The following is a 25,008-nucleotide window of genomic DNA, read 5'->3' as shown; positions in this document are numbered from 1 at the left end:
AATGCTCCATCTTATGGAGGATATATAAAGGAGAATATCAGTTAAGATACTTGAACCCCACATTATGCCTACACTCATGGACCAGATTCTCTCCCTATATCACTCCACGGATCTGGTCCCTACTATTCAACCCTTTGGCATATATCTCCATTAACTTGTGTATATAAATGTATGCTTAACTGTTAATACAAATATGCAGAATATTCCTATCCTCTTCGATGCTCCATTGTTTCTTCAGTTTCAACATGCATCACCTTGTTCACATAGAAAAGCAGAAGTTGGAATATATAATTAAGAAATAGAAGAAAAGTTTGGAAGGATATAAGGTACATATTGTGGGGAATTTAAATGAGTTCAGCTTGTATCAATTTATATGGTATATATAAATATATATGCTAGTGTTTGAACTTTTATCAATTTTATTGATGAGAAGCACTCGGGCATGCCAGATATAAGTGATCCTAAATTGTATGATGGGTCAACAATTTGCATTAATATTCAAAAATGTAGTTTATGAACTCTTCCGATGGATTTACCAAACTAGAGAGATTTGACCTCAACTTTGTCTCTGAACTAAGCTTCAAGTGCCATATTAAAATTCTCAAGTGCCACAAAAGCTTACCTTCCGCAATTTGAAAAATAAATTAAAAAAAAAAGAGCGAAAGAAAAAGCACCAATGCTTATGACATAGGAATGGACACTTTGCCAGTTTTGCAGCAACGGCTATGAAGTAATCGTACTTAAGGAAATTCAGACATTGTATGTATATGAAAAACACCTTCATTTTATTAGGATGTGAAAAGAAATGATTGTCACACATTTCAGCAATGAATACATATAAGTGATATCTAATCTTATGAATAGCAAGATGTGAATAGATGAGTCATTCTAGTCGGTGTGGTTGTCAGTCTAGAACTGAGATTGAAGATAGTCAACCACCTTCTTGTCCACTTGGAAGGCCTTTGTAAGAACATCAGCTGAAATTGCAGGCTTTGAGCCAAATACTGCATTGGCAATGGTGATCACGCCAGGGTTCTGGCTACTCAATGCAGCAATGGCGACTGCTTTTGTTTTTTCCACATTGAGCTGGAAGTGAATGAGATCCTCTGGGAAGACGAAAACGTCTCCTTTATAAAGGACCTTGGAGATGAGGCGGTTGTCAGGATTAGAGGTCACGAAGCCTACATAAAGTGTTCCCTCCAGGAAGGTCAGTATCTCTGTGTCACGGGGGTGGGTGTGGGGAGGATTGAGACCATATGGGGCATAATCAACGCGAGCTAGTGAAATGCCAAGGGTTTTTAAGTCCGGTATCTGAGCCACATTTGCGGGTGTGACCATTGACCCAAGTTTGTTTGAGGTATTTCCAGGAACCCGAAGCCCTGAAAAGAAGAAATCATTTGCTGTTGCAACCTTTGGATCCTTGCAGACTTTCCCATTAACAAACACTGCAGAGCCATAAACGCATTAGGCCGTGCTGCCATGAAATCATTGATATATAGATAAAGAGAATAAATCTGATCATCAAATGAACAAGACTAGAGAAAATTTTAACAATACCTCTTTCACATTGTAACATCTCCTCTTGTCTCAACCACGAATATAAATTTGTTATACAATGATAAAAATAAAGTTATAAAGGTGGTGTTTGGATGGCAATTTAACAACTTGAATTCAAAAAATTTCATGTAGCATTTGTTCATTATTTGAATAGAAAATTTGAAAAGTGGCAAAGACATGCACCACAAGAGAAGGCAAATTTGGTTTGCCAATAGATTTGGGTGTGGGTTGAGAGGAGCTTTGCACTTCACTGATTTGAAATTGTCGGTTGCATTTCACCAATTCGTCTCGGTTGCTTCACCTGTGAACTAAGGTATCATTGATTCTATTTCTGGAGTTGGCTGAAGAGCTTTGCTAATAGATTTTTTCACCAATTTTGTTTGTTTTTGAGATGGGGTTGAGAGTTGTCTAGCTCGTGAAGAATTGTTCAGTCCTAACTGTTCACTAATCCAAACGTGGGTTTAAATGGTTCAAGACCGGACCAATTCATAAACTGATCGAATAGACCACTTGAACCAGAGATAACGTCGGTCACCTGTCGGACTGATGGATCGGATTTGAATTTTAAAATCTTGAAAATCCGTAGGCTTTTTGAAAATTACAAACATGTCTCAAATTTTCCATTCTTTATAAGAACTTAGGCAAAATTGAGTTAAATGCCCTTATAACATACACTAGGTCCTATAAGATGAAATACTTGAAAGCGCCACGAAGGTGCAATGGTGCCAAAAGTTCTTCTTGGAGTGAAAGCAAGTGATATTGGTAATGCTGGTGGCAATGGAATTCTTTGCTTCACCAATATGGACTCCATTATTTGGAGACCAAAAGAATAAGAATTGTGATTTATAATGACATCTCTAGCAACCAAAGAATATATGGTGACCCAAATTTTGGATGTAAAATTTTCAATTAATTAACTTGGCTCTAAATAAATCTTCTCCATTGAATAGTAAGAAATTTGAACGTTAAATTAAGTTATACATAGCTGAGCATTAGATTATGTTAATTAGGAAATTAAGAATTTGTTTGAAAGTATTTTCAAAAATGATTTTGAAAAATAATTTTTGGTAATAGTTTTTAAAAATTGCTTTTTGATATTTTGTAAAACAAAAGTCTACTTGGAAACTGAAATATTTTTAACTTATTTTTATATTTTTAAAAATAACTTTCTATATTTTGGAAGAGGAATATTTTGAAGCTAGTCACCTAATGTAAGTCCCAATATTTAGGTACATTGTTAGTGGACTAAATTAAATGTTTGTTTATAAAATTCTTTTAAATATGAATTAATTATGTAAAGTATATTATTTGGTTTTATCTTTAAATTGAAAGTGGTCAATTTTCCAAAAAAATGAATTAAATTATTGAATTAAATGAGCTTACTTGCTAATTGATTTTTTAATTTTTTTTAATAAAGTGTGATATCTCTCATGATTTAATCATGTATTGTACATGATCCTCCTTATTAAACTATTTTTTCTTTACTAAGCTGTTGAACTCACCCTTTTATCTATTATTCCCCTTTCTAGGTATAAGTGACATTAGTGAGGAAAGTTCGGGATAAGAAGGGTGCTTCTTTAGAAATAAATTTAGTATAGTTGATTATTTGTGATTCTTGACTTATGACTCTCTTTGTTATGATTTAGAGAGTTATTTTATTTTATTTTATTTTTTATTTATTTTTAATTGAAATGTTTGAGATATTTTCTTTTAGTTTGATAAGTGAAGTAATCGTGGCGTCCTTGGCCTCTAGGTTTGGCATATCATAGATAGAGCTCTCAAGAAGCTATTATGGTGTCAAAATTAGGGTAATAATATGCATTCTTTTTAATATAAGCCTCATGAGTTATGATAGCAAATAGAAAAACTGAATCCATAAAACCTGTTTTGCAATTGTATTCAAGAATAGTTTTCTACTCTACAAAAAAAAAAAAAAAAAAAAAAAACATGTTTGCTAAGTACTAGAAACTGTTTTTTATTTTTTATTCTTAAAAATAAAAAACATGATGTTTTCAGAGAACATTTTTTAGTTGGTTTTTTTTTTATTGTTTTCATTTATTTTTTAAATAATTATACAAACATGTAAAATAATTAAAAATAAAACATTGAATATAAAAATTATTTTTAAAACATAAATATTTCAAGTTCCTAAAAACATCAAAGAATAGTTTCTAAAAAATTGTTCTCAAAAATTGTTTTCGAAAACAATTACCAAACATAACCATGATATCCTCTATAGAAAATAAAGGTGCCCCCAATGGGCTACAATTTTGTTCAAAAGAGAAACCACAACTATAAATCACATCTTTAGATTATATACCTACTATGATAGTGACTATACACAATGGCCCACCAAATTTTGGCTCTACGAAGACTTATAGAAATGACTAATTTTAAGCACATCACATGCTCTCTTTAGCTATGGATTTTATTGACGCTTACTAAGATTAAAGTCATGGGACAGTATCTTCATTTTCTTGTGGTGAAAATCCCAATCAAGTTGCAACCATACTAGAAACCATGGGTGTGGACAAAGTAAAGTTAGATTAGTTGTAGTGTATTAAAAATTAAAGATTCTTCTAAGCATTAATGTTGGATAGTAAATGGATTTTAGTATTGACAACTCCTTGGTAATGAGACCTTTTTATGATATGTACTAACAAAGTCACATTTCTTAATGGGATTAATTTAATACATCAACTTTAATAAAATTTAAATTTAAGAAATAAAGTCTTAATTACTTGAGATGACTTTTGTATGACATACAAAATTATCATTATCAAGCTAAATTGATCGATTAAATTGCTAAACCAATCATGCAAACTAATACTTGGGTGAAGGATATCACAAATTCAAAGCAACTGTTAAATGTTATTTTGATACCAAGCTCGTGACTCTCTCGCTACTTTGACTTGGGCGGAGGATATCACAAACTCACAAACTCCTTCCAAATCAATGGTGTTCAACATCTCACTGCCCCTCCTTATACACCTCAACACAATGGCCCATGTAAATGATGACATCAACATATTGTTGAGACAGGCTTAACCTTGTTGCATCAAGCCTTAATGCTTCTCTCTAAATGGCCATTTGCTTTTCACACAACTACAAATCTCAGTAAACCAATGCCCACCTGAATCCTTCACTCCCAATCCCCATTTGAAGCTCTCTTTCATACCCCACCAAATTACACTAAACTCAAAACATTTGGTCGTCTCTCTTTACCCTTGGCTATGCCCATATGCTCAACACAAGTTAGACCAAAGATATAAACTTTGTGTCATTCTAAGGTATTCCACAACTTAGAGTGCATATAAATGTCTTGACCTCTCCACTAATAAAATATACCTTTCTTATCATGTTCGATTTGTTGAAGATTCCTTTCTATTCTTTAAGGATAACTCCATGCAACCTACTACCTCTGATTTCCAACAATGGTCATCCTATTCTCTCTTAGTGCTACACCCTTCTTAGTTCCTCATTCTCACCCTTTTAACTCCTCTTTGTCCATATCACTACCACTTAGTACCACCTCATCCAATATTGAAGTAGTCTCTCCATTCTATGGCTCACAATCAGGTATGTTCTCTACTTTGGATTCTTGTGGAGACATTACCCCTACTCCTGATCCTCCTTCCCTTTTACCTAACCCAACCCAATTGCCTTCTATCCTTCACTATACTCACCCCATGACTACTCACTTTTAGAATAATATTTTCAAGCCTAAACAATTCCATACCACAACTAAACATCCTTTACATGGACCCCTTGAACCCTTAATTCCCACAATTGCCCTTTGTGATCCAAATTGGCGTGCAACAATGATTGATAAGCTTAATGCTCTTACTATAAATGAAAAATGAGAGCTTGTTCCACCTTATCCATCACAAAATATCGTTGGTTACAAGTAGGTTTTCCGAGAAAAATTGAATCTTAATGGGAGTGTATCTTGTTATAAGGCACGACTTGTTGCAAAAGACTTTCACCAACAACTTAGCATTGATTATCATGACATATTCAACCTGTTAGTTGAACCGACTACCATTCGAGCAATTCTTTCCATTGTACTTAGCCATGGTTGGTCCCTTCATCAAATGGATGTCAATAAATATGGTTGGTGCTAAAGAGATTGTCACTCCTATGCCCATCATGGAACATCTCCTCCCTTATGATAGTTCATTTCTCACAGATGCAATAGAATATCATTGTGTCATTGGTGTTGATAAGGGAGAATCATTTGATTCTCCATAAGATTTGCTATATCCCAATTCGGTTCCATAAAATCCGAATGTATAGTTGTAAATATATGTAGATATGTTTTCAATATTTGTATTTCAAACCTTTCCTATTTTATAGGATCACATTGTTGTTATTTATTATATATATATATATATATATATATATATATATATATATATATATATATATATATATATATATTGGATGTTATCTCCTGCACACTGCAAGGAGGATTTCAGTCATTATACATTGTTTCTTAAACATCTTTATGGTATTAGAGCAAGGTTTTTTTTCTTTGATTCTAACCATGGCTGATTCGGCTTCTTCATCTCCTTCTCTTCCGCTTAACACAATGGTGCATATGCTCACCATTAAACCGACTTCCTCAAATTACTTATTGTGGAAAAATCATTTTGTTCCACTATTAGCCAATCAAGATTTGTTTGGCTATTTGGATGGTAGCATCGGGGCTCCCTAAGCCACACTTCTTGCCACTGATGGCACCATCAAGTCAAACCCAATGTACACTTCTTGGCTACATACGAATTAGATGCTTTTTAGTTTACTCTACTCTTCTCTTACTAAGGAGTCCATGAGTGAAGTATTGGGTTTACGTCATTCTCATGAGGCTTGGCGAGCTCTTGAAGTCTCATTCTCGAGTCGGTTGAAGACTTGTGAATTGCAACTCAAGGATGAACTCCAACTAATGCAACGCGGCTTTCAGTCCATTGCTGAGTTTTCCCATACCTTCAAAGGTCTTTATGATCAATTGGCTGCGATCGGTCGTCCCATTGACGACACAGATAAAGTTCACTGGTATTTACAAGCATTGGGGCCCGACTACAAGATCTTCTCTACCACCATGATGTCACAGCTTCCGCTACCCTCCTTTGCCAAGATTGTTCCGAAAGCTTTGAGTCATGAGATTTTTGAAAGGTCGGGTTTCCACTCGTCTTCTAACTCTGCTTATTATGTGCAGTAGACTTCCAAATCTGTAGGGGCTAAGAAAGGGAAGAATCGGCCTCCCACTTCGTCTAGCTCTTCTACAAATTCGAAGTCCTCATCCACCGTTCACTGCCGGTTGTGTGACAAGGATGGACACCTAGCCAAATGTTGTTGAAGCTTCTTGAAACTCAAGAAGAAGCAGTCGGCTAATATTGCTGAAGCTTTTTCAGCTTGCTCGATTCAAGACTTGAATGAATTTGAATGGTTTCCTGATTCTGGTGCAACGTCCCATATGACAAGTGACACCGAGGTTGTGGATTGACCAGCTCTCTACTCTGGTAATGAACGTGTCATGGTTGGAAATGGTCAATCATTAGAAATTTCTCATACTGATTCCATTTCATCTCTTATTCCATCTAGTTATCTTCTTTATCAAATGTCTTAGTTGTTCCTGGCATTAAGAAAAATCTTATTTCGATTAGTCAACTTACTACAAACAATAATTGTCTTGTTACCTTCTCTTCCTCTGGTTTTACCATACAGGATAAGGTCACAAGAACCGTACTGAGAGTCGGAAGATGTTAAAATGGTCTCTACGTGTTGGATCGTTGTCATCATGCCCTTATGTCCATCACTTCTCCTTCACCATGAGCCTCTGTTCATTTGTGGCATGCTCGCCTTGGTCATCCCAACTATCATACTGTCGCTTCTCTTTCTAGATTATGATATATTTCTTGTAGTAATAAATTGGTGAACATTGATTCTGAAATTTGTGTTGGTTGTAAACTTGGCAAAAGCCATCGTTTACCTTTTTCTCTAAATGATGAACGTTGTGCCATGCCTTTTGATTGCTTACACTATGATTTATGGGGTTCGTCACCAGTGCTTTCTTTTACTGGATATAGATACTATGCGGTATTCATTGATGATTATACCAGATTTAGTTGGATATTCCTTTTAAAACAAAAATATGATTTTTTTTTTATACCTTCCATTTACAACGTTATATTGACACTCAATTTTCATCCAAAATCAAATCCTTTCAATGTGACGGTGGAACCGAATTTACAAATAATAAATTTCAATCACACTTGCAATATTGTGGCATTGTTCTCCTTTTGGCATGCCCCTACACTCCTAGTCAAAACGGCATTGCCGAACGCAAGCATCGCCATGTCACAGAAACGGGTCTTACCCTTATGTTCCATGCACTTGTGCTGCTCTCTTTGTGGGTTGAGGCCTTCTCAACTACTGTCTTTCTCATTAACCGACTCCCGTCATCGTTACTTGATGGCAAAACTCCTTATGAGCTCTTTTTTGGTAAGCAACCAGATTACTCTATGCTTCTCACTTTTCGGTGTCTTTGCTTCCCTCATTTGAAAGATTACTCACCAAATAAATTGTCTCCAAAATCTGCTTCTTGTATCTTTTTAGGTTACAGTACACTTCATAAAGGATTTTGATGCCTCGACTGAATGACACATCGTGTCTATGTTTCTCAACATGTGCAGTTTTATGAAAATACTTTTCCTTATCATGGTGATTTTGTACAAAATTTACAAACCAACATTGACTATACCCATTTTTTTGAATGTTTGAACCATGTGTCTAGTTCTTCTAATATTGGTTCTTCTCATTCGTTTTTGAGTTCACCATGTTTGGCTTGTAGTGATTCTCCACACCTATCCTCAGATCCTCTCCCTGATCTATAAGGTCCTATTTTTGTGGAACCCCTTTCGGATTTTGTAGCTTCAGACTCAACTTTCCCACCGTCGGTGTTTTTCGTTCCTCGTGTGACCACTTCCAGCCACCCGATGATTACCAGAGGAAAAGTTGGTATATTCAAACCATGGTTATATCATGCTATGAATGGTTTGTCTTCTTCTCAAACTTTTCAAGCACTTCTTGCTCTCAAAGAACCTTGGGGTTTTAAGTCTGCTACAAAACACCCTGAATGGCTCTCGGCTATGGATGATGAGATTCAAGCTTTGAAGACAAATGATATGTGGGTTCTTGTACCTCGTCTTAACAATCACAATGTAGTGGGCTGTCATTGGATTTTCAAAACCAAACTTCAATCGGATGGATCCATTAAGCATCACAAGGCACGTCTTGTGGCTCAAGGATTTTCTCAGATTCATGGTCTTGACTTTGGTGACACATTTAGTCCTGTAGTGCGCCTTGCTACAGTCAAAATTATTTTGTCATTGGTTGTACTTTTGGATGGTGTTTACATCAGCTAGATGTTAAAAACGCCTTTCTACATGGTTTTCTCAATGAAGAGGGTGTATATGGAACAACCACCTAGTTACACAGATCTAGAGTTCCCTCAACATGTTTATCGCCTGAAGAGGGCTCTTTATGGGTTGAAACAAGCTCATCGAGCTTGGTTTCATCGTTTTAGCTCTTTTTTTGCTCAAACTTGGATTTCTTTCCAGTCAGGCTGATTCTTCATTATTTGTCTATCACTCCTCGGTTGGAACTGTTTATTTACTTCTTTATGTTGATGACATGGTCATAACTAGAAGTAATTCTTCTATGGTTCAAACCCTCATTACTCGGCTTTCCAAGGAATTCTCCATGAAGGATTTAGGTGATCTTCATTATTTCCTCGGTGTTGAAGTGCAAGCTAATGAGAAAGGTTTGTTTCTCAATCAAACGAAGTATGCCCTTGATCTGTTGTAACGTGCTTCCATGATTGATGCAAATCCTATTTCTACACCCTGTTTTGTCGGTCAACATCTCTCAACTGAAGGAAAATTGTTCTCTGATCCTACTACGTTTCGTTCACTTGCAGGTGCTCTTCAATACTTGACCATCACCAGGTCGGATCTCTCCTTTAGTGTGAATTTATTTGCCAATTCATGCATGCTCCCACTGAGGACCACTTTCATGCTCTCAAGCGCATTTTGCGCTATGTCAAAGGCACTCCTCATCATGGACTTCAACTCCATCAACAATCCACTCATGATATTCTTGCTTACTCTGATGCAGATTGGGCAGGCTGTCCTGATACACGTTGTTCCACTACTGGCTACTGGCCACTGGCTACGCTATTTTTTTTGTACCAATTTGGTTTCTTGGTCCTCTAAGAAGCAAAGCATTGTCTCTCAATCAAGTGTCGAAGCAGAATATTGCTCTTTAGCTATTGCCATTGCTGATATTGCCTGGACTGTTCAACTACTTCGGGACCTCCATATTACACTCTCAACAACACCTAAAATTCTTTGTGACAATCAAAGTGAAATTTTTATGGCAGTCAATCTGATTACTCGCCCTCGCTCAAAACACATTGCGATCGACTACCACTTTGTTCGTGAACTTGTTGCTAATGGCACTTTGAAAGTTGATTTTATCCTTTCACATCTACAGCTTGCTGATTCATTGACCAAAGGTGTCACCAAGCCTCAGTTCTTTCTTTTCCAAAGCAAGCTCAACGTTATCCCTTCTCCCACACTCACCTTGCAAGGGGGTGATAAGGGAGAATCATTTGATTCTCCATCAGATTTGCTATATCCCAATTCAGTTCCATAAAATCCGAATGTATAGCTGTAAATATATCTAGATATGTTTTCAATATTTGTATTTCAAACCTTTCCTATTTTATAGGATCACATTGTTGTTATTTATTCTATACAGCAAATCTTATGGAGAATCAAATGATTCTCCCTTATCAGGTGTTTTAGAGTATCTTCGATGCTCCATCTTACGGGGGTATAAAAAAGGAGAATATCAGTTAATGATACTTGACCCGCACATTATGCCTATGGTCATGGACCAGATTCTCTCCCAATATCACTCCACTGATCTGGTACATACTATTCAATCCTTTGGTATATATCTGCATTAACTTGTGCATATAAATTTATGCTTACCTGTTAATACAATTCTACAGAATATTCCTATTCTCTTTGATGCTGCATTGTTTCTACAGTTTCAACATCATCATCTTGTTCACATAGAAAAGCAGAAGTTGGAATATATAATTAAGAAATAGAAAAAAAGTTTGGAGGGATATATAGTACATATTATGGGGAATTTAAATGAGTTCGGCTTGTATATATATATGCTAGTGTTTGAACTTTTAGCAATTTTATTGATGAGAGGCACTCGGGCATGCCTGCTATAAGTGATCCTATATTGTATAATGGGCCAACAATTTGCATTAATATTAAAAAATGTAGTTTATGTATGAACTCTTCGGATGGATTTACCAAACTAGAGAGATTTGACCTCAACTTTGTCTCTGAACTAAGCCTAATTGCCATATTAAATTATCAAGTGCCACAAAAGCTTACCTTCCGTAATCTGAAAAATAAATTAAAAAGAAAGAAAAGAAAAAACACCAATGCTTATGACATAGGAATGGACACAAGTACCTTGCCAGTTTTGCAGCAACGGCTATGAAGTAATTGTACTCAAGGAAATTCAGACATTGTATGTATATGAAAAACAGCTTCATTTTATTAGGATATGAAAAGAAATGATTGTCACACATTTCAGAAATGAATACATATAAGTGATATCTAATCTTATGAATAGCAAGATGTGAATAGGTGAGTCATTATAGTCGGCGCGGTTGTCAGTCTAGAACTGAGATTGAAGATAGTCAACCACCTTCTTGTCCACTTGGAAGGCCTTTGTAAGAACATCAGCTGAAATTGCTGGCTTTGAGCCAAATACCGCATTGGCAATGGTGATCACGCCAGGGTTCTGGCTACTCAATGCAGCAATGGCGACTGCTTTTGTTTTTCCCACATTGAGCTGGAAGTGAATGAGACCCTCTGGGAAGACGAAAACGTCTCCTTTGTAAAGGACCTTGGAGATGAGGCGGTTGTCAGGATTAGAGGTCACGAAGCCTACATAAAGTGTTCCCTCCAGGACGGTCAGTATCTCTGTGGCACGGGGGTGGGTGTGGGGAGGATTGAGACCATAAGGGGCATAATCAACACGAGCTAGGGAAATGCCAAGGGTGTTGAGTCCGGGTATCTGAGCCACATTTGCCGGTGTGACCATTGACCCAACTTTGTTTGAGGTATTTCCAGGAACCCGAAGCCCTGAAAAGAAGAAATCATTTGCTGTCGCAACCTTTGGATCCTTGCAGACTTTCCCATTAACAAACACTGCAAAGCCATAAACGCATTAGGCCGTGCTGCCATGAAATCATTGATATATAGATAAAGAGAATAAATCTAATCATCAAGGGAACAAGACTAGAGAAAAAACATTAATATCATACCAGTGGTCTTTGTGTCATTAACAGCCACACAAAAGTCCTGAAGAGGACTAGGATCGGAGGCAGAGGCAAGGAAAAATGACATAGCCGAGAGTGCAATGCATGCGAGGGTGTTAATGACCATCTTCTTCATGTTTATGCAATGTATTCTCAAGCAATCCTTCTTTGAGGAAAGAGCAAGGAATTTACTAGCGCAATGAACTGCTATGGTGGCTAGAGTTTGTTTTTGCTGTGGATTCGTTATGAGGGTTGGCTGTCTATTTATAGCTGAAGAATCTATGAGATGTTTGAGCTTTGAAATAGTCTTGTATTATTTATTGAAATCCAAGTAAAAGCCAAATGATCTAAAGTACCAAGTCCTCAAAGTTTGTCTTAGCCCATTAACTTCTATAACCATTTAAATATTTTATTTAGAAAACCACTTCAGTCTTAGCCAAATGTAAAACTTGTGTTCCATACCACTTATGTTGAGAGATTAGAAAATCTGAAATTGCAAGAGACGGGCATGCATGACTTATGATCATTTACATATAGACCAGTGTCCATAAACGCCACAAACTTAAATATGAATGAATTAATTAAATATGGTGCAGTAAGTTTCAATTTTGTTGTTAAGTGCTAACAAGGGAGGTGGATGAGGAGTTCTTTGATAACCAGTTAACTTCTCTAATGTTTCAATACTAGAGTAAAAGAAATATTAGAGGAGTTCATCAATATCCATTGATATTGTATCCTCGTATCCCAATGACCTAGCTACCTGGTCTCCGCATATAAAAAATGTACAGTTTAATAAGTTTTGACTTTTTAGAAAATAAAATAAGGACAGGGTCAGGCCGGCCAGGGTATTTCTTTCAAACAAGAAACTACTTTTTCTATAGGCCACTTGCTGTGGAACTGGTCTCATTCCTATATACTATGAGAAGTTAAACATGAGCCAGCTAGCAGTAGTATATATTTCAATGCTCAAGCATGCTTTTGATATATATATATATATTTTTTCATAATTTCTCCTTCTTTGACCTGTTTTGTAGAATACAACTACTATTTGAGTTTGAGCAATGCTATGGTTACTGTAAAAAATCTCTTAAATTCCATATTACCACTAATAACAGTTTCAGGTTCATGACTAGCTTGAAATAGAGTTTTTTCTGTGGATTATTTGCGAGGACAGTTTCACAGCTCCATAAATTTGAATGGCCAATTAAAGCTCTTGTGCAGCTTGATTAGTTAAGATAGTTTCTTAAGCAGCAAGTTAGAATGAACATAAGTAGAACCAGTCTTATAACATGGCAGCTCTTATAATTATTAATTTAAGTTGCGGCCGGCGATTGTTGGTGTGAAGCAATTAACCTGATAGATTGTGTAGGAGGTGGTCAAAACCATTGCAGCAGAATAACTTGATGAAAAATAGAGACCTTTAGATGTGGGAGACCCTATCAGCTAGTTGATTCTTTCAATAATTTCAACAATACCTCTTTCACATTGTAACAACTCCTCTTCTCTCAACCAATGTATATATATATATAACCTTTTTAGAGCTAAAATATTAAAAATTAATTTTGGGAACTGGGATAGCAATGCAACAACTTGAATTCGAAAATTTTCATGTGCTTTTGTTCATTGTTTGAATCAAAAAATTTGAAAAGTCTGCAATATACCACAAGAGAATTAAAATTTGGTTTGTTGACAGATTTGGGTGTGGGTTGAGAGGTGCTTTGCACTTCGCTTATTTGAAATTGTTGGTTGCATTGCACCGATTAGTCTCGATTGCTTCACCTGTGAACTAAGGTATCATTGATTATGTTTTGGGAGTCGACTGAGGAGCATTGCTAATATGTCTTCATCAATTTTGTTGGTTTCGTCTTCCTTTTGGGTGCTGATTTGGGGTAATTAGGTGACTGGTCTGACACATTAAGGGACCTCCGAGCAGCAAAATGGTGAAGAATTTAGAATAGGTAAGGAAATAAATTAGGGTTAAGAGGGACTGTGGGAGAAAAATTTAAAGGGGGTTGAGAATTATCTAGCTCATGACGAATTGTTTGGTTCTAACGGTTCGCCCATCCGATCGATGATTTGAAAAGTTCAAGACCGGTTCAAATCCGTAAATAGATCAAGGAAGCGTGGTTCTAATATCATGTTTTCTAATACTAGTTTTCGAAAACAATTTTTAAGTTAAAATAAAAAAACAGTTTTTTTTTTTTTGTATTCTTATAAAAATAAGGATGTGTGACAAGTGTTATTTAAAAACATTTTTCAAAAACTTAAAAAAAAGAAAAAAGAAAAAAAACGTAAGTTGTTTTCAAAAATAGTTTTTCTGTTTTTATTTTGTAAAAACATAAAGGTTAATTAAAGTCTTATTAAAAATAAAATTATAATTATAATTACAAATAAATTATGAATAAATCTTATTTTTAGTAAAATATGAAAAGAAATATTATAATAAAATCATAAATTATATTCTTTTTAGAAAAATATACTACTCCTTTTCATAAAAGCATAATTCTTTTTTTTTATTATTATTAAATGAATATTAATAATTTTAAAATAAAAATTGTTAATAATATTTTATTTAAAATTAATTTTAAAACAAATAAGTTTAATTTGTTTAACATGTAAATAAGTCAAAAATTAATTGGATTAGCTTTTGAATTTCAAATTATTTTTTAAAATTATTAAAGTCATGAATAAATTGAATACAAAGTGTGACATAAGTTCATTTCTCTAATAAGAAAATTTATAAATATATCAATATTTACTTAAAAAAATAATAGTCATTATGGTCCAACATTTATTCATAATTTTTTATATTAATTTGATTACTATTTGAGTTTGAAATTATTTTTAAAATTATTCAACTTATAATGAATCCAATACATTAAATCTTGCTTAATTTAAAGTTTATTTATTTAGTGAAAAAAATTAAAAGAATATAGTTCTATATAGAAGAGAAACAATAAAATCATTCTAAACAATTTTTGTCCATAAATTTCTAATATTAATTAAATCATTATTTGAGTTTCAAATTATTTTAAAAAATTAGTAGATTCGTTAATGCATCTAACACATTAAGTTTTGTTTGATTTTAAGTTTATTTGCCTACTGAAAAATTTTCACAAAAATATGATTATATGTAAATAAAAAACTACTCAAGTCATTCAAAATGAATTTTGGTCTCTGACTTTTTAATGTGAATAGGTTCATAACATTTTAGTACCAATTAAATTCATTTTGAGTTTTAAATTATTTTTATAAATTAATAAAAATGTTATATATTAAGTATACCAAATTTGAAATTTATTTATTTAATAAAAAATTTAAAAGAAGTTGAAAGAAATTTAAAAAAAATGTATAACTCTAAGGAATATCATACTTGAAAATTTCTAGTATTGGTATTGGGTCATGAAGAGAGAAGAAGAAAACTATTGTATTCAACTTTATTTTCTTTTTATAGTTTTTTAATTATATATAGTTTTTTAAACAAGTAAAACAACTTCCTCTTGTTCTCAAAAGATTGTTTTCTATTTCACTTTGTTGTTGAAAATTGGAAATAGAGAACAACATTCGAACAATATATGCTATAAACTTATCAAAAATATATTTATGTTTTTAAAAACAAAAACTATTTTTAAATCGCATTATCAAACTAGTTCTAAATTCTCATTTTTTTCGCTTTAGGCTTTTCGGGTTTTTTTTTTTTTTTTCAACTTCGTCAAAAAATAGATCTCAAAACCTAAAATTTGAATGAAGAGAAGAATTGAAAGAAAAAAAAAATTGAATGGTGACATAAGGTATATTTGCCAATGATTTTGAAAATAGTGTTACGAAATAACAAAAATAAACAATAAAAAATAATACAGAACAAAAACATAAAGATTTATGTGGAAAACCCTAGACGGGAAAAACCAGAAGTAGAGGAGAAGAAAATTCACTATGCCAAAATTTGGTACAAGAGGGGAGAGATGCAAGCGGCTACTACATAGGCATAAGTATCATGACCTTTAATCCTGTATATCATCACACACACACACACATATAGGGAGATAAATTAACAAAATAGGTCCATCATATTGACCCGATCCCTCCGCTACCACTACATATCCCCTAAAAATATCATAAATTTAGTTTCACCACATATGTCACACCGCAAACTTTTTGTGTTGGACCAAATAGAATTCAGGTCACTAAACTCTAACAAATAGTACTAATTAATATTTTTCAAAAACAATTTTATGTTATTTTAAATAATAAGAATTCGTTTAGAAACTTGGTCTCAACATATTTTGTGTATTTTCAAATATTTCTTAAAAATAAATTTTATTTTCAATCATTCTTTATATTTACACAATTATTATTTTAAACACATTCTAAAAATAATTAAAAACAATTTAAATATATTATAAGAAAACATCTTATTTTTAAAACAATGTTAAAAAACCTCATTTTTAAGAATTGACAAACTAAATATGTTTTTATGTTTTCTTCATGTGAAAAAACATAAAATTGTTATATTAGAACCCTTACTAAACATAACCTTGTTGTCCACACCTTGGATTTGTTAAGCATCCAGGGCTTGGTGCAACCACATAAGAAATATCTATAAAAGCTACCGGTGGGATAGAACTCTCTAGAAGCTATTAAGGTGTTAAAATTGGGGTAATAATAAGTCTCCCCTTTTATACGAGCCTTATGAGTTATGATAGCAAATAGAAAAACTTAATCCATAAAATCCCATATCTGTAGAAAATATAGGTCTACTATGGTGGTCAAAACAAAACCATAGGTATAGATCATGTCTTTAGATGTGGAACCTGCCATGATAGTGACTATACACCTTCACCTGCCAAATTTTGGCTCTACAAAGACTTATAGAAACGGCTAAATTCTATGTGTAGGAAGAGTGTATAGTTAAGTTTGGTATTTTAGCTTGTCCCACATAGGAAAAAGAGGAACACCTTTACTGGGTATATTAATTAACTCACTTTCCTAAGCCTAATGAGCTAGTGGAGAGGTGTAGGAGAGCCTTGTGTGCCCATGCGGCTAAGCCCCTTTGAGTGCGGTTTTAGGCGATTTAGGCCAAAATTCCTTATTGCACGTCACGTCTGCACATGCATTCTATATGGGGCGTCTCCTTTTGTGTACAAGTGAGTTTGGTTATTTTTTACAAAATTCAAATAAAATTAATTTTTAATTTATTATGTTATTTTTTTTTTTACTTAGTATTTTGATTGGTTAAGTCTTCTTAGAGTGGGACGTTTTCTTCTGAGAGATTAGGTAGTTAGTCTCAGTTAGTGGATCCGTTTTCATGGGAGAGACCCGTTGGGACTGCGTTAGTGGTTCCAATTCTATGGGAAAGACCCGTTCTCAGTTCTCAACACTTCAAACTCTCAAGAGTTCTCTTCTTCTTTGTTCTCTCTCATTCTCCAAAGCCTTCCGTCATTCTCTATTTTGCCTCCAAAGACTTCTCTTTCTATTCTACTATATATCCCTGCCTGTTCACAAATCACAATAACAACAACCTCGAGCTTCAGTCGTACCTACTTCATACTTGAGACTGCATTCTTCACTACAACAGGTTCTACGCAACAATAACTGCATTCTTCCCTATGGTTCCTACACCTACTTGAAGTCTAATTTCATTCAAATCTGAATTGTACAAATCTTGTCTACCAAGTGCACCTAAGACGAGATCCCACTGGTTGTTAAATCTTGGAAGTAGACCACCAGTTTCCTAGTGCATCGAGCTCGACTTTGAGGATAGTGGATCTACTTTAAGGATAGTGCTCATCACTCTTTAGTTGATAAATCTAATAAGTTACTACTTATTTTCCTGTTCTTTTCTTACTTGTTTTGGGCTAGGTCAATATCATTGTCTTCCTTATACCCTTAAAATAACAATCTTAAAGTAGATCAAATGGAAGCATCCTTAGTTCACACATGTCCTGACACCTCTAAGATTGATCCCTTTAATGGGACATTCTTCAAGAGATAGCAGGAAATGGTCTTCTTGGCAATAGATGTAGTGAACTTGGGACACATTTTGACTAACCCAAAACCAAAAGATGGTTCTGAATTGTTGCCTACCTAGGAAACTGGAAATAAACAAGTTAGGCATGTTGTTCTTCGTACTCTCACGAATAAATTATTTGATATTTATTGCCAATATAAGATTGCCAAAGAAATTTGGGATGCAATGCATAAAAAATATATCTTAGAAAATGTAGGAACTCAAAAATATACCATAAGGAATTTTAGAAATTGCCAAATGACCAAGGATTGAGGTGTATCATTTGAAATCCATGATTACCACTTGTTGATTAATGACTTAGCTATTGAAGACATTAAATTACTTGAACCTTTTGTGGCTACTTACTTAGTAAAGACTTTTCTAGAGTTTTGGAAAGACTACAAAAATAACATGAACACAAAAGGAAACAAATGTCCCTAGAAGATGTCATAATCTATATTAGGATTGAGGAATAAAACCGGAATAGGACAAGGTTGAGAAAGCTAAGGAGTTGTCTTCTAAAGCTAATGTAATAGAGGAAAAACGCAACCCCAAAAATAATAGGTCCAGAAAACAAAACTCTAGGACTAAGCTCAACGCAACAAATAAGGTCCAAAACCCAACTATTAATAAGAAGGGTAATTGCTTTGTTTGCGGCAAGTCTGGACACCATGCAGCTCAATGTCGCCATAGGAAGAGAACTGAGGTGGCGGTACTAGTGTGTATGTGTTTCATATTGAAATAATGTATGAAGATGCATGTCATGTATGCTATTAGTTGGACATGCAATGTCTCCTAGTTACTATATTGCATGTGCTTTTAATCTTGATAGGTCATCAAGCAAAAATGTCTAGGTTGTAAGTGGTCATATATTCTCATGTAGTTAGAGATTATTGATTCAACATGTAGTGAGGTGAATGCTCAATATAAACACCATGATATCCCTTTAGGTATAGTATATCCCTTTGAGTAATCATAAAGTGAATGATCAAATTGAATCCATGACCATGTTAATCGCATTAAATTAGAATTTGATATTTTATCATAATAGGTAAGGAAATATCAAGTGATCGCAAAAAAGATAAATTTGTAACTCAATGGAATAAAGATATAATTTAATTGATTGATAGCAAGTTCTAATTAAATTATGGATAGCAATTTATGGGGAGCATATGTAATTTAGTAGGTCATGGACTAAACAAATTATTATTTAAATAAAAAAATTAATCGCTTCATGTTTATATAAAATGTTCGAGTAAGATTAATCTTGCATAGTAGAGTAAAGATTAATTATTTAATTATGTTCAATTAATTCCAAGAGGGCCAATCATCTAACGGTCTCCATTTGAGCTACTTGTGACATATGCAATCGTATTTAATTGTGTATTAGAAAACTAGGGTGAACTGAGTGGTCTTGGTGCACCATAAGGTTTAAGCATAAGGTTAGGCTCACTAAACATGATGTGGTAATTTTTTAGCATGACTCTAAGGTCTATATAAAGCCCTCTTATGCTTTATTCAGGCACACATACACATTCTTGAAGCCTAGTAGCCGCCACCCTTGCTATTTTACTTTCCCATCTAGATGAAGGTTGGTTAGCTACATAAACTAGTGTGCTAGCCCAAGATGATTGACATGGAAGGCAACAATGAATTGAAGTTAGCACCAATCCCTATTGATTTTAAAAGCTAAAAAAATGTATGGATTTATATCATTGCATTCTAAGGGCCAATTATTGGGATTGAGCCCTGAAAAGCAAGACATGATGTAACAAAGTTAGACTTAATTGTCCCTTTGCTATCCATTTGGTGTATTGACATTGATTTGAGCATTCAACTCATGTTTCTTACATTGTACATGACTTAGGTGCATTATGAGTTGCGCAGAAGATAGAATTCATAGGTTTCTTGTAAGTAGATAGGTTATCCATAGTTGGTTTATGGATTTGGGCAATCTAGTAGAGACTATAGTCCACCACCTTCTAATTAGAGGGATGACTTATCTTGGCCGTTGGGATAGGTTTCCCATGGTGAGTGCACTAGTATATATGATGCACCCTAAACTAGACCTGTGGTGAATCATGATGCAAGGCTATCAAATGTCATGATCCACTAAGCTACTATATTGTATGGACTATCAACCTTAAGAGGATATTGAGTTTATGCTAAAATCAATAGGAGGCTTTGACTTATAGGTGAGACCTTAAAGTGGTTATATATCCTTATGGATTGAGTCATTGTTGATGGAGGCTAGTGGCAACAAATATTCTCAATAGAGACACCATGATATCTCATAAGATTGAGACATTGTGTCTCATAGGGTGATCCAATGGACATGTGATCATGAAATCTATGGCCATAGTAATTCCTTTAGTGGAATTTGACATATGCTTCTTGGAGTTAAAGTATGTCAGCTGATCATATAATAAGTGTGATATGTAATTCAAGGATTTGAGAGGTAATCTTGATAGGTGATAGTACTACCTTATTCCATCACAAACACCAGTTCATGGAGAGTTTATAGGCAATGGATAATAGGTCATGAACCCGAATTTGTCTCATTGTTATTTATATAAGGTATTAAACTACAATTGATTCTCTTTAGTGGAATGTTGAATCAACTTCAAAATTGGACTTTGAGAGAACTAGAACTCTTATGGGTCCTAGTGGTCCCTGCTCTTAGCTCATATACCTTGATGACACGGTTTATGATGGGGTTGAATTAGCTTTAAGTTCATTCTTGTTCATAAGGGTATTTTGGTAATTACACAAGGTTGCACAAGGGATAGTGAAGAAGGTCTATGGTTTGGGCTAATTGATTAATTAGATGACCCTATGTGGTTAATTAATAAATTAGGACCCATTTTAGGTTAGATTAAGTGGCCCAAGCTTAAATAGACTTAAGTCCCTTAAGCCCAATGGGCAACCTTATAAATACCCCTTTATGGGTTAGAGTTTCATAATGACTTTTGGTGAGAGTTGTCTTCCACCTCCAAAGAAAGAGAGAGTAAGAGCCATAGTCTCCTCCCTTCCAAAGTCCACACTTTGGAGTGCTAAGATTGTGGTTTGAGTCATCGGGCGAAATATCTTGGGTGTATGAGACCCCTTGGATGAAGGGTAATAACCCTTAGACGTGCATAGACCGCATGCACAAGAAACACATGAGATGCACATAGGTCGCGTGCATGGGAATCACACAAGATGCACACATGGGCAATAGCTTGAGGAGAAAGACTCTCCAATTTTTCCAAGCATGGTCTTCATCAGATGGATTTTAATTTAGGAACATCCAAATCACAAGTATGAGTTTCAAATCTTTAGATCTATAGTTATTAATTTTTTTTGCCATTCTATTTTGCTACGATAGATTTAAAGATACCTAGGGATAGATGCATGCACCCTACGAGACCTAGGTAATGGAAACGAAGTAATCCAGGGTTTCTAACACTAATTTGATGTATGTGTTGACCTGCATTCTTGATCACGTGCATTCCCACTCAATGGCGAGACTCACTTTTTATTAGTGAAAAATTAATTTTAGAAAAGGTTTTGGAGTCGTCACTTATTTTTGTTTTATTTTTTAAAGAGAAAACAAAATAAAAAAGAAAACTCTAAGTGTGACACCTAGAAAGGAAAAGTAGGTCTGTAAAAAGCCAAGTCTAGGTCAAAATATCAGATTACCTATTGGGAAGGTACAATGATAAGCCGTAGCACTCTCCTAAGCCTTAAAAAGGTCTCTACTGACTAAGTTGAGGGAAATATAATAATTAATTAATAAATCATGGATACCAAGAAAAAAAAAATGATTTTGTCTAAGGCTAAACAACATGTTATTTATAATAAAACAATCATATTAAAAGAAACGCTCATATAGCAAAAGGAGACTAGTGTACTTGGGTTGCATCCTAAAGTGCTTTCATGAAAACATCAAAGTTAGTTTAACAAACATAACATACAACATGCATTCGATCCATTCAAACAATCAAGCAATAATCAAAGCAATTAAAATAATATCGTGCATTAGAAAGTCCCCAAAAAGGTCTACATATAAAACTAAAGAAGTAGAAAGTGCAAGGGATGTACCGCAATGGCATACACAACCCACAATGCGCTTGCATATAGCTAGAAAAGGGATAACGTTCAAGCAGTACTAATTAATCTTATCAAAACTCTCTACATGATCTATTATAATTTGAATTTAGAGTTAGGAAATTTGAATAATATACAATGCCAAGGTCCATACTTCCAACAAACATATAATTACAAAATGAAACCACATGAAATGCCAAAAGTTGTCTTAGGGCTTAAATAAAAGCTTGTCTATCTTGTATGACATGTTTATAACACAACCAAAGTTAGATTAATTTACAAGTGAGCCAAAGATGTCAAAATGGATAGCATATTTCAAACATTCAACAAACTTAGAATAGAGAAATTGACGAGAAAAATCCTAAATAGATATCTAAAAACGATGTCTCATCATTGAAAAAAATCATACAATAACCTCATCATGTCTATATTACAAAACACAAGTCAAAAGTCAAGTCAAGATATGCCAAATAACTCTAGAATAAATAATATGTCAAGTACGTTACAAGATCATCAACATTCAGTAAGAATAGGAGCCCTCACAAAACAAACCCTAAAAAAATATCTAATGTGAATTAAATTGAAAAAAATTCTAGAGAACATCTCCTACATGTCTAGTCTATCATCCACATGGCTAAACAATCATTCAAGGCTTAAATTAATTCTAGTATTACAAAAAATTCTACGGAACATCTCTTACATTTATGTCTATCATCAATGTGGCCAAACAATCATTCAAGGCTTAAATTAATTCTAAAATTACAAAAGTTTTAGAAGGTTCACAACGGATCAAAAAGCAATCACACCCATTAACCAGCCTTTTTAAAATAATCAGAGGTCCCCTGAAATCATAAAAAAATCACACAAACCAATTAAGGTATCTAGTTTACCTAAATAAAAAAAAGGAAAATAAAAGGAATTAATGCAATTTTTTTTTTAAAAAAAAAATTATACAAAGATGTTGTGTGTCCAAAATTGGTCCAACATAATAGGTACGACTTCAAAAAATCATATCTCATACTAGAAAAAAATATATTTTAATATTTCATGTGTCCAAGTTCAATTTCAAGAAATCAAGAATTTAGAAAAAATATCATAATAAACTTATAGTCATATAATAATTTATTTTTACAAAAACATTTAGGGTGTCCAGAACTGTGTGAAAACAAAACTGCCTAAAAGACTCATTCATATTTTCCATTTTAAAAGTGCTTTTTAACTCAAACAATATCCCAAATTCAAGTTCAAGAAGTCTAAAACACAATGGAACCATTGGAAAAGTTTAGAAAAACTTTAAGTAAGTCAAATCGAATTTTCTTTTTAGAGATTGAGTAAAATGAATAAGCTAACGATAAAAGGTTTTTGAAAAATGATTTTCAAGTAGGGGTTTCACCAAATCCCCATTTGATGTACAAATCTATCCTATGGATTCCCAACCTCGCATGAGTATTGATATAACTCATCAAGGATAAGAATTAACCCATTTATTTGGGACCACATGCTTGAATTCATGTTCCACTCAAAACAAAAAATTTTGAAAATAAAGAAGAGAATGTGAACCGAATTAAATCTAGTTGCATATATATATATATATTAAAGAAAAAGTCTTTGATCTTAAAGGCTTTAGTGAATTTTTTAAATGAATTTTAATAAGGATTTTTGAGAAAAGTTTTCTTTTTAAAGAGAAAAGAAAATATAGAATTTGCAAATAACAAAATGCAAGGATCATATAGAAACAAACTAAAAGGAAACAAAATCACAAAATAAAATTTTGGACAATCAACCAAACTATTATCGGTGAGAGTAGAGGTTAATCTTCATTATTTTTCGAAGGCCTCAAAAAAATCAAAATTAGCAAAGGATTGCCAAAGTGACGAATTAACAATTTTTAGATCAAATAAGCTAACATCAAATCAATCAAGAATTATCAAAGACCAATCAAACACATAAATTGATAGTAACAATCAAGGACTAACATAAGAAATTTTAACTTTCAATATTTATTAAAAAAAAATGAAAAAAAGTATCCAAAAACTCTATCTTTCAAATTAAATTCAAGAATTGAACTAACCTAAAAAATCTAATATCAATCTAACATCAATCTAATGCCAAGAATCAAATTTAACATAAAAATCCCAACTTTCAATCTAATATCAAGGGTCAAATCTAAACTAAACAAAAATTTAAACTTTTTCAATCTAATATAATGGATCAAGATTAAAATTAAACAAAAATTCAAACTTTCTCCATCCAATATGAATAAAAAAAATTAAAACTAAAAAAAATGAAATAAAAAATCAATCATTTCAATCTAATATGAATCAAAATTAAAACTAAAGAAAAAATTAAATCGTTTCAATCTAATACTAATGAAAATTAAAACTAATCGAAATTCAATCTTTTCAAACTTTGAATAAAAAATAAAACTAAACAAACTTTTTAATTTACCTGAATCACAATGAGAGAGGGTGGATAATTTCCTTTGATGTGGCCTTCTTTCTATGTGCAACCACCATCTTTTTCTCTTCTCAGTCTCTAAAACATCCACACCAAGAGAATCCTTCAATTAGGTTATTCCTATACCCAAATCTTGTCACCTATTTTTCTCATTGATAACAATTGATTTATGAGAAGTTGTGAACAAACCAATTGTAACCCTTTATCTTAGATTTCCACAGCTTCAAAAATCAACTTGTTCTGATATCTACACCTTTATAATGTTTGACTTAGAAGAAGTTTTCAAAAGACCAGTTGTTGCCCTCTCTCTTAGCTTTCCATAGATTTAATAATTACCTTATTCCAATACCTGTAACGAAAGTTATACCCAAAAAACCTAAGCTTGTCGAGGTATGACAAGAAAGCTTTCTCGAACCTACTCTATATCTCCAATGATGTGATGAGTCTCCTAATCTCCCCCTCAACCATGAGTAATCTCATT

The 25,008-nt window shown here is 33.6% G+C and overlaps 2 protein-coding genes across 2 annotated transcripts; both read right to left on the bottom strand.

Moving 5' to 3' along the window:
* Nucleotides 1-887: 887 nt before the first annotated feature.
* LOC109123900 (putative germin-like protein 2-1) lies at nt 888-1,464 on the bottom strand (the record flags this gene model as incomplete). The annotated part of the gene is made up of 1 exon (XM_019224969.1): nt 888-1,464. A coding segment is annotated over one exon (555 nt), but the record flags the coding sequence as incomplete, so codon positions are not given.
* Nucleotides 1,465-11,187: 9,723 nt separating this feature from the next.
* Nucleotides 11,188-12,204, bottom strand: LOC100265074 (putative germin-like protein 2-1). Its single transcript, XM_002265572.4, has 2 exons — nt 11,981-12,204; nt 11,188-11,864 (listed from the first exon to the last, which is right to left on the bottom strand). The coding sequence occupies exons 1-2, from the start codon at nt 12,108-12,110 to the stop codon at nt 11,329-11,331; spliced, it is 666 nt and encodes a 221-aa protein (XP_002265608.1). The 5' UTR covers nt 12,111-12,204; the 3' UTR covers nt 11,188-11,328.
* Nucleotides 12,205-25,008: the final 12,804 nt, after the last annotated feature.

This window comes from Vitis vinifera, chromosome 14 (genome assembly GCF_030704535.1).
Source record: "Vitis vinifera cultivar Pinot Noir 40024 chromosome 14, ASM3070453v1".
NCBI lineage: Eukaryota > Viridiplantae > Streptophyta > Magnoliopsida > Vitales > Vitaceae > Vitis > Vitis vinifera.
The sequence above is the reverse complement of the archived record's forward strand: the minus strand, read 5'-3'. Positions and strand labels throughout refer to the sequence as shown.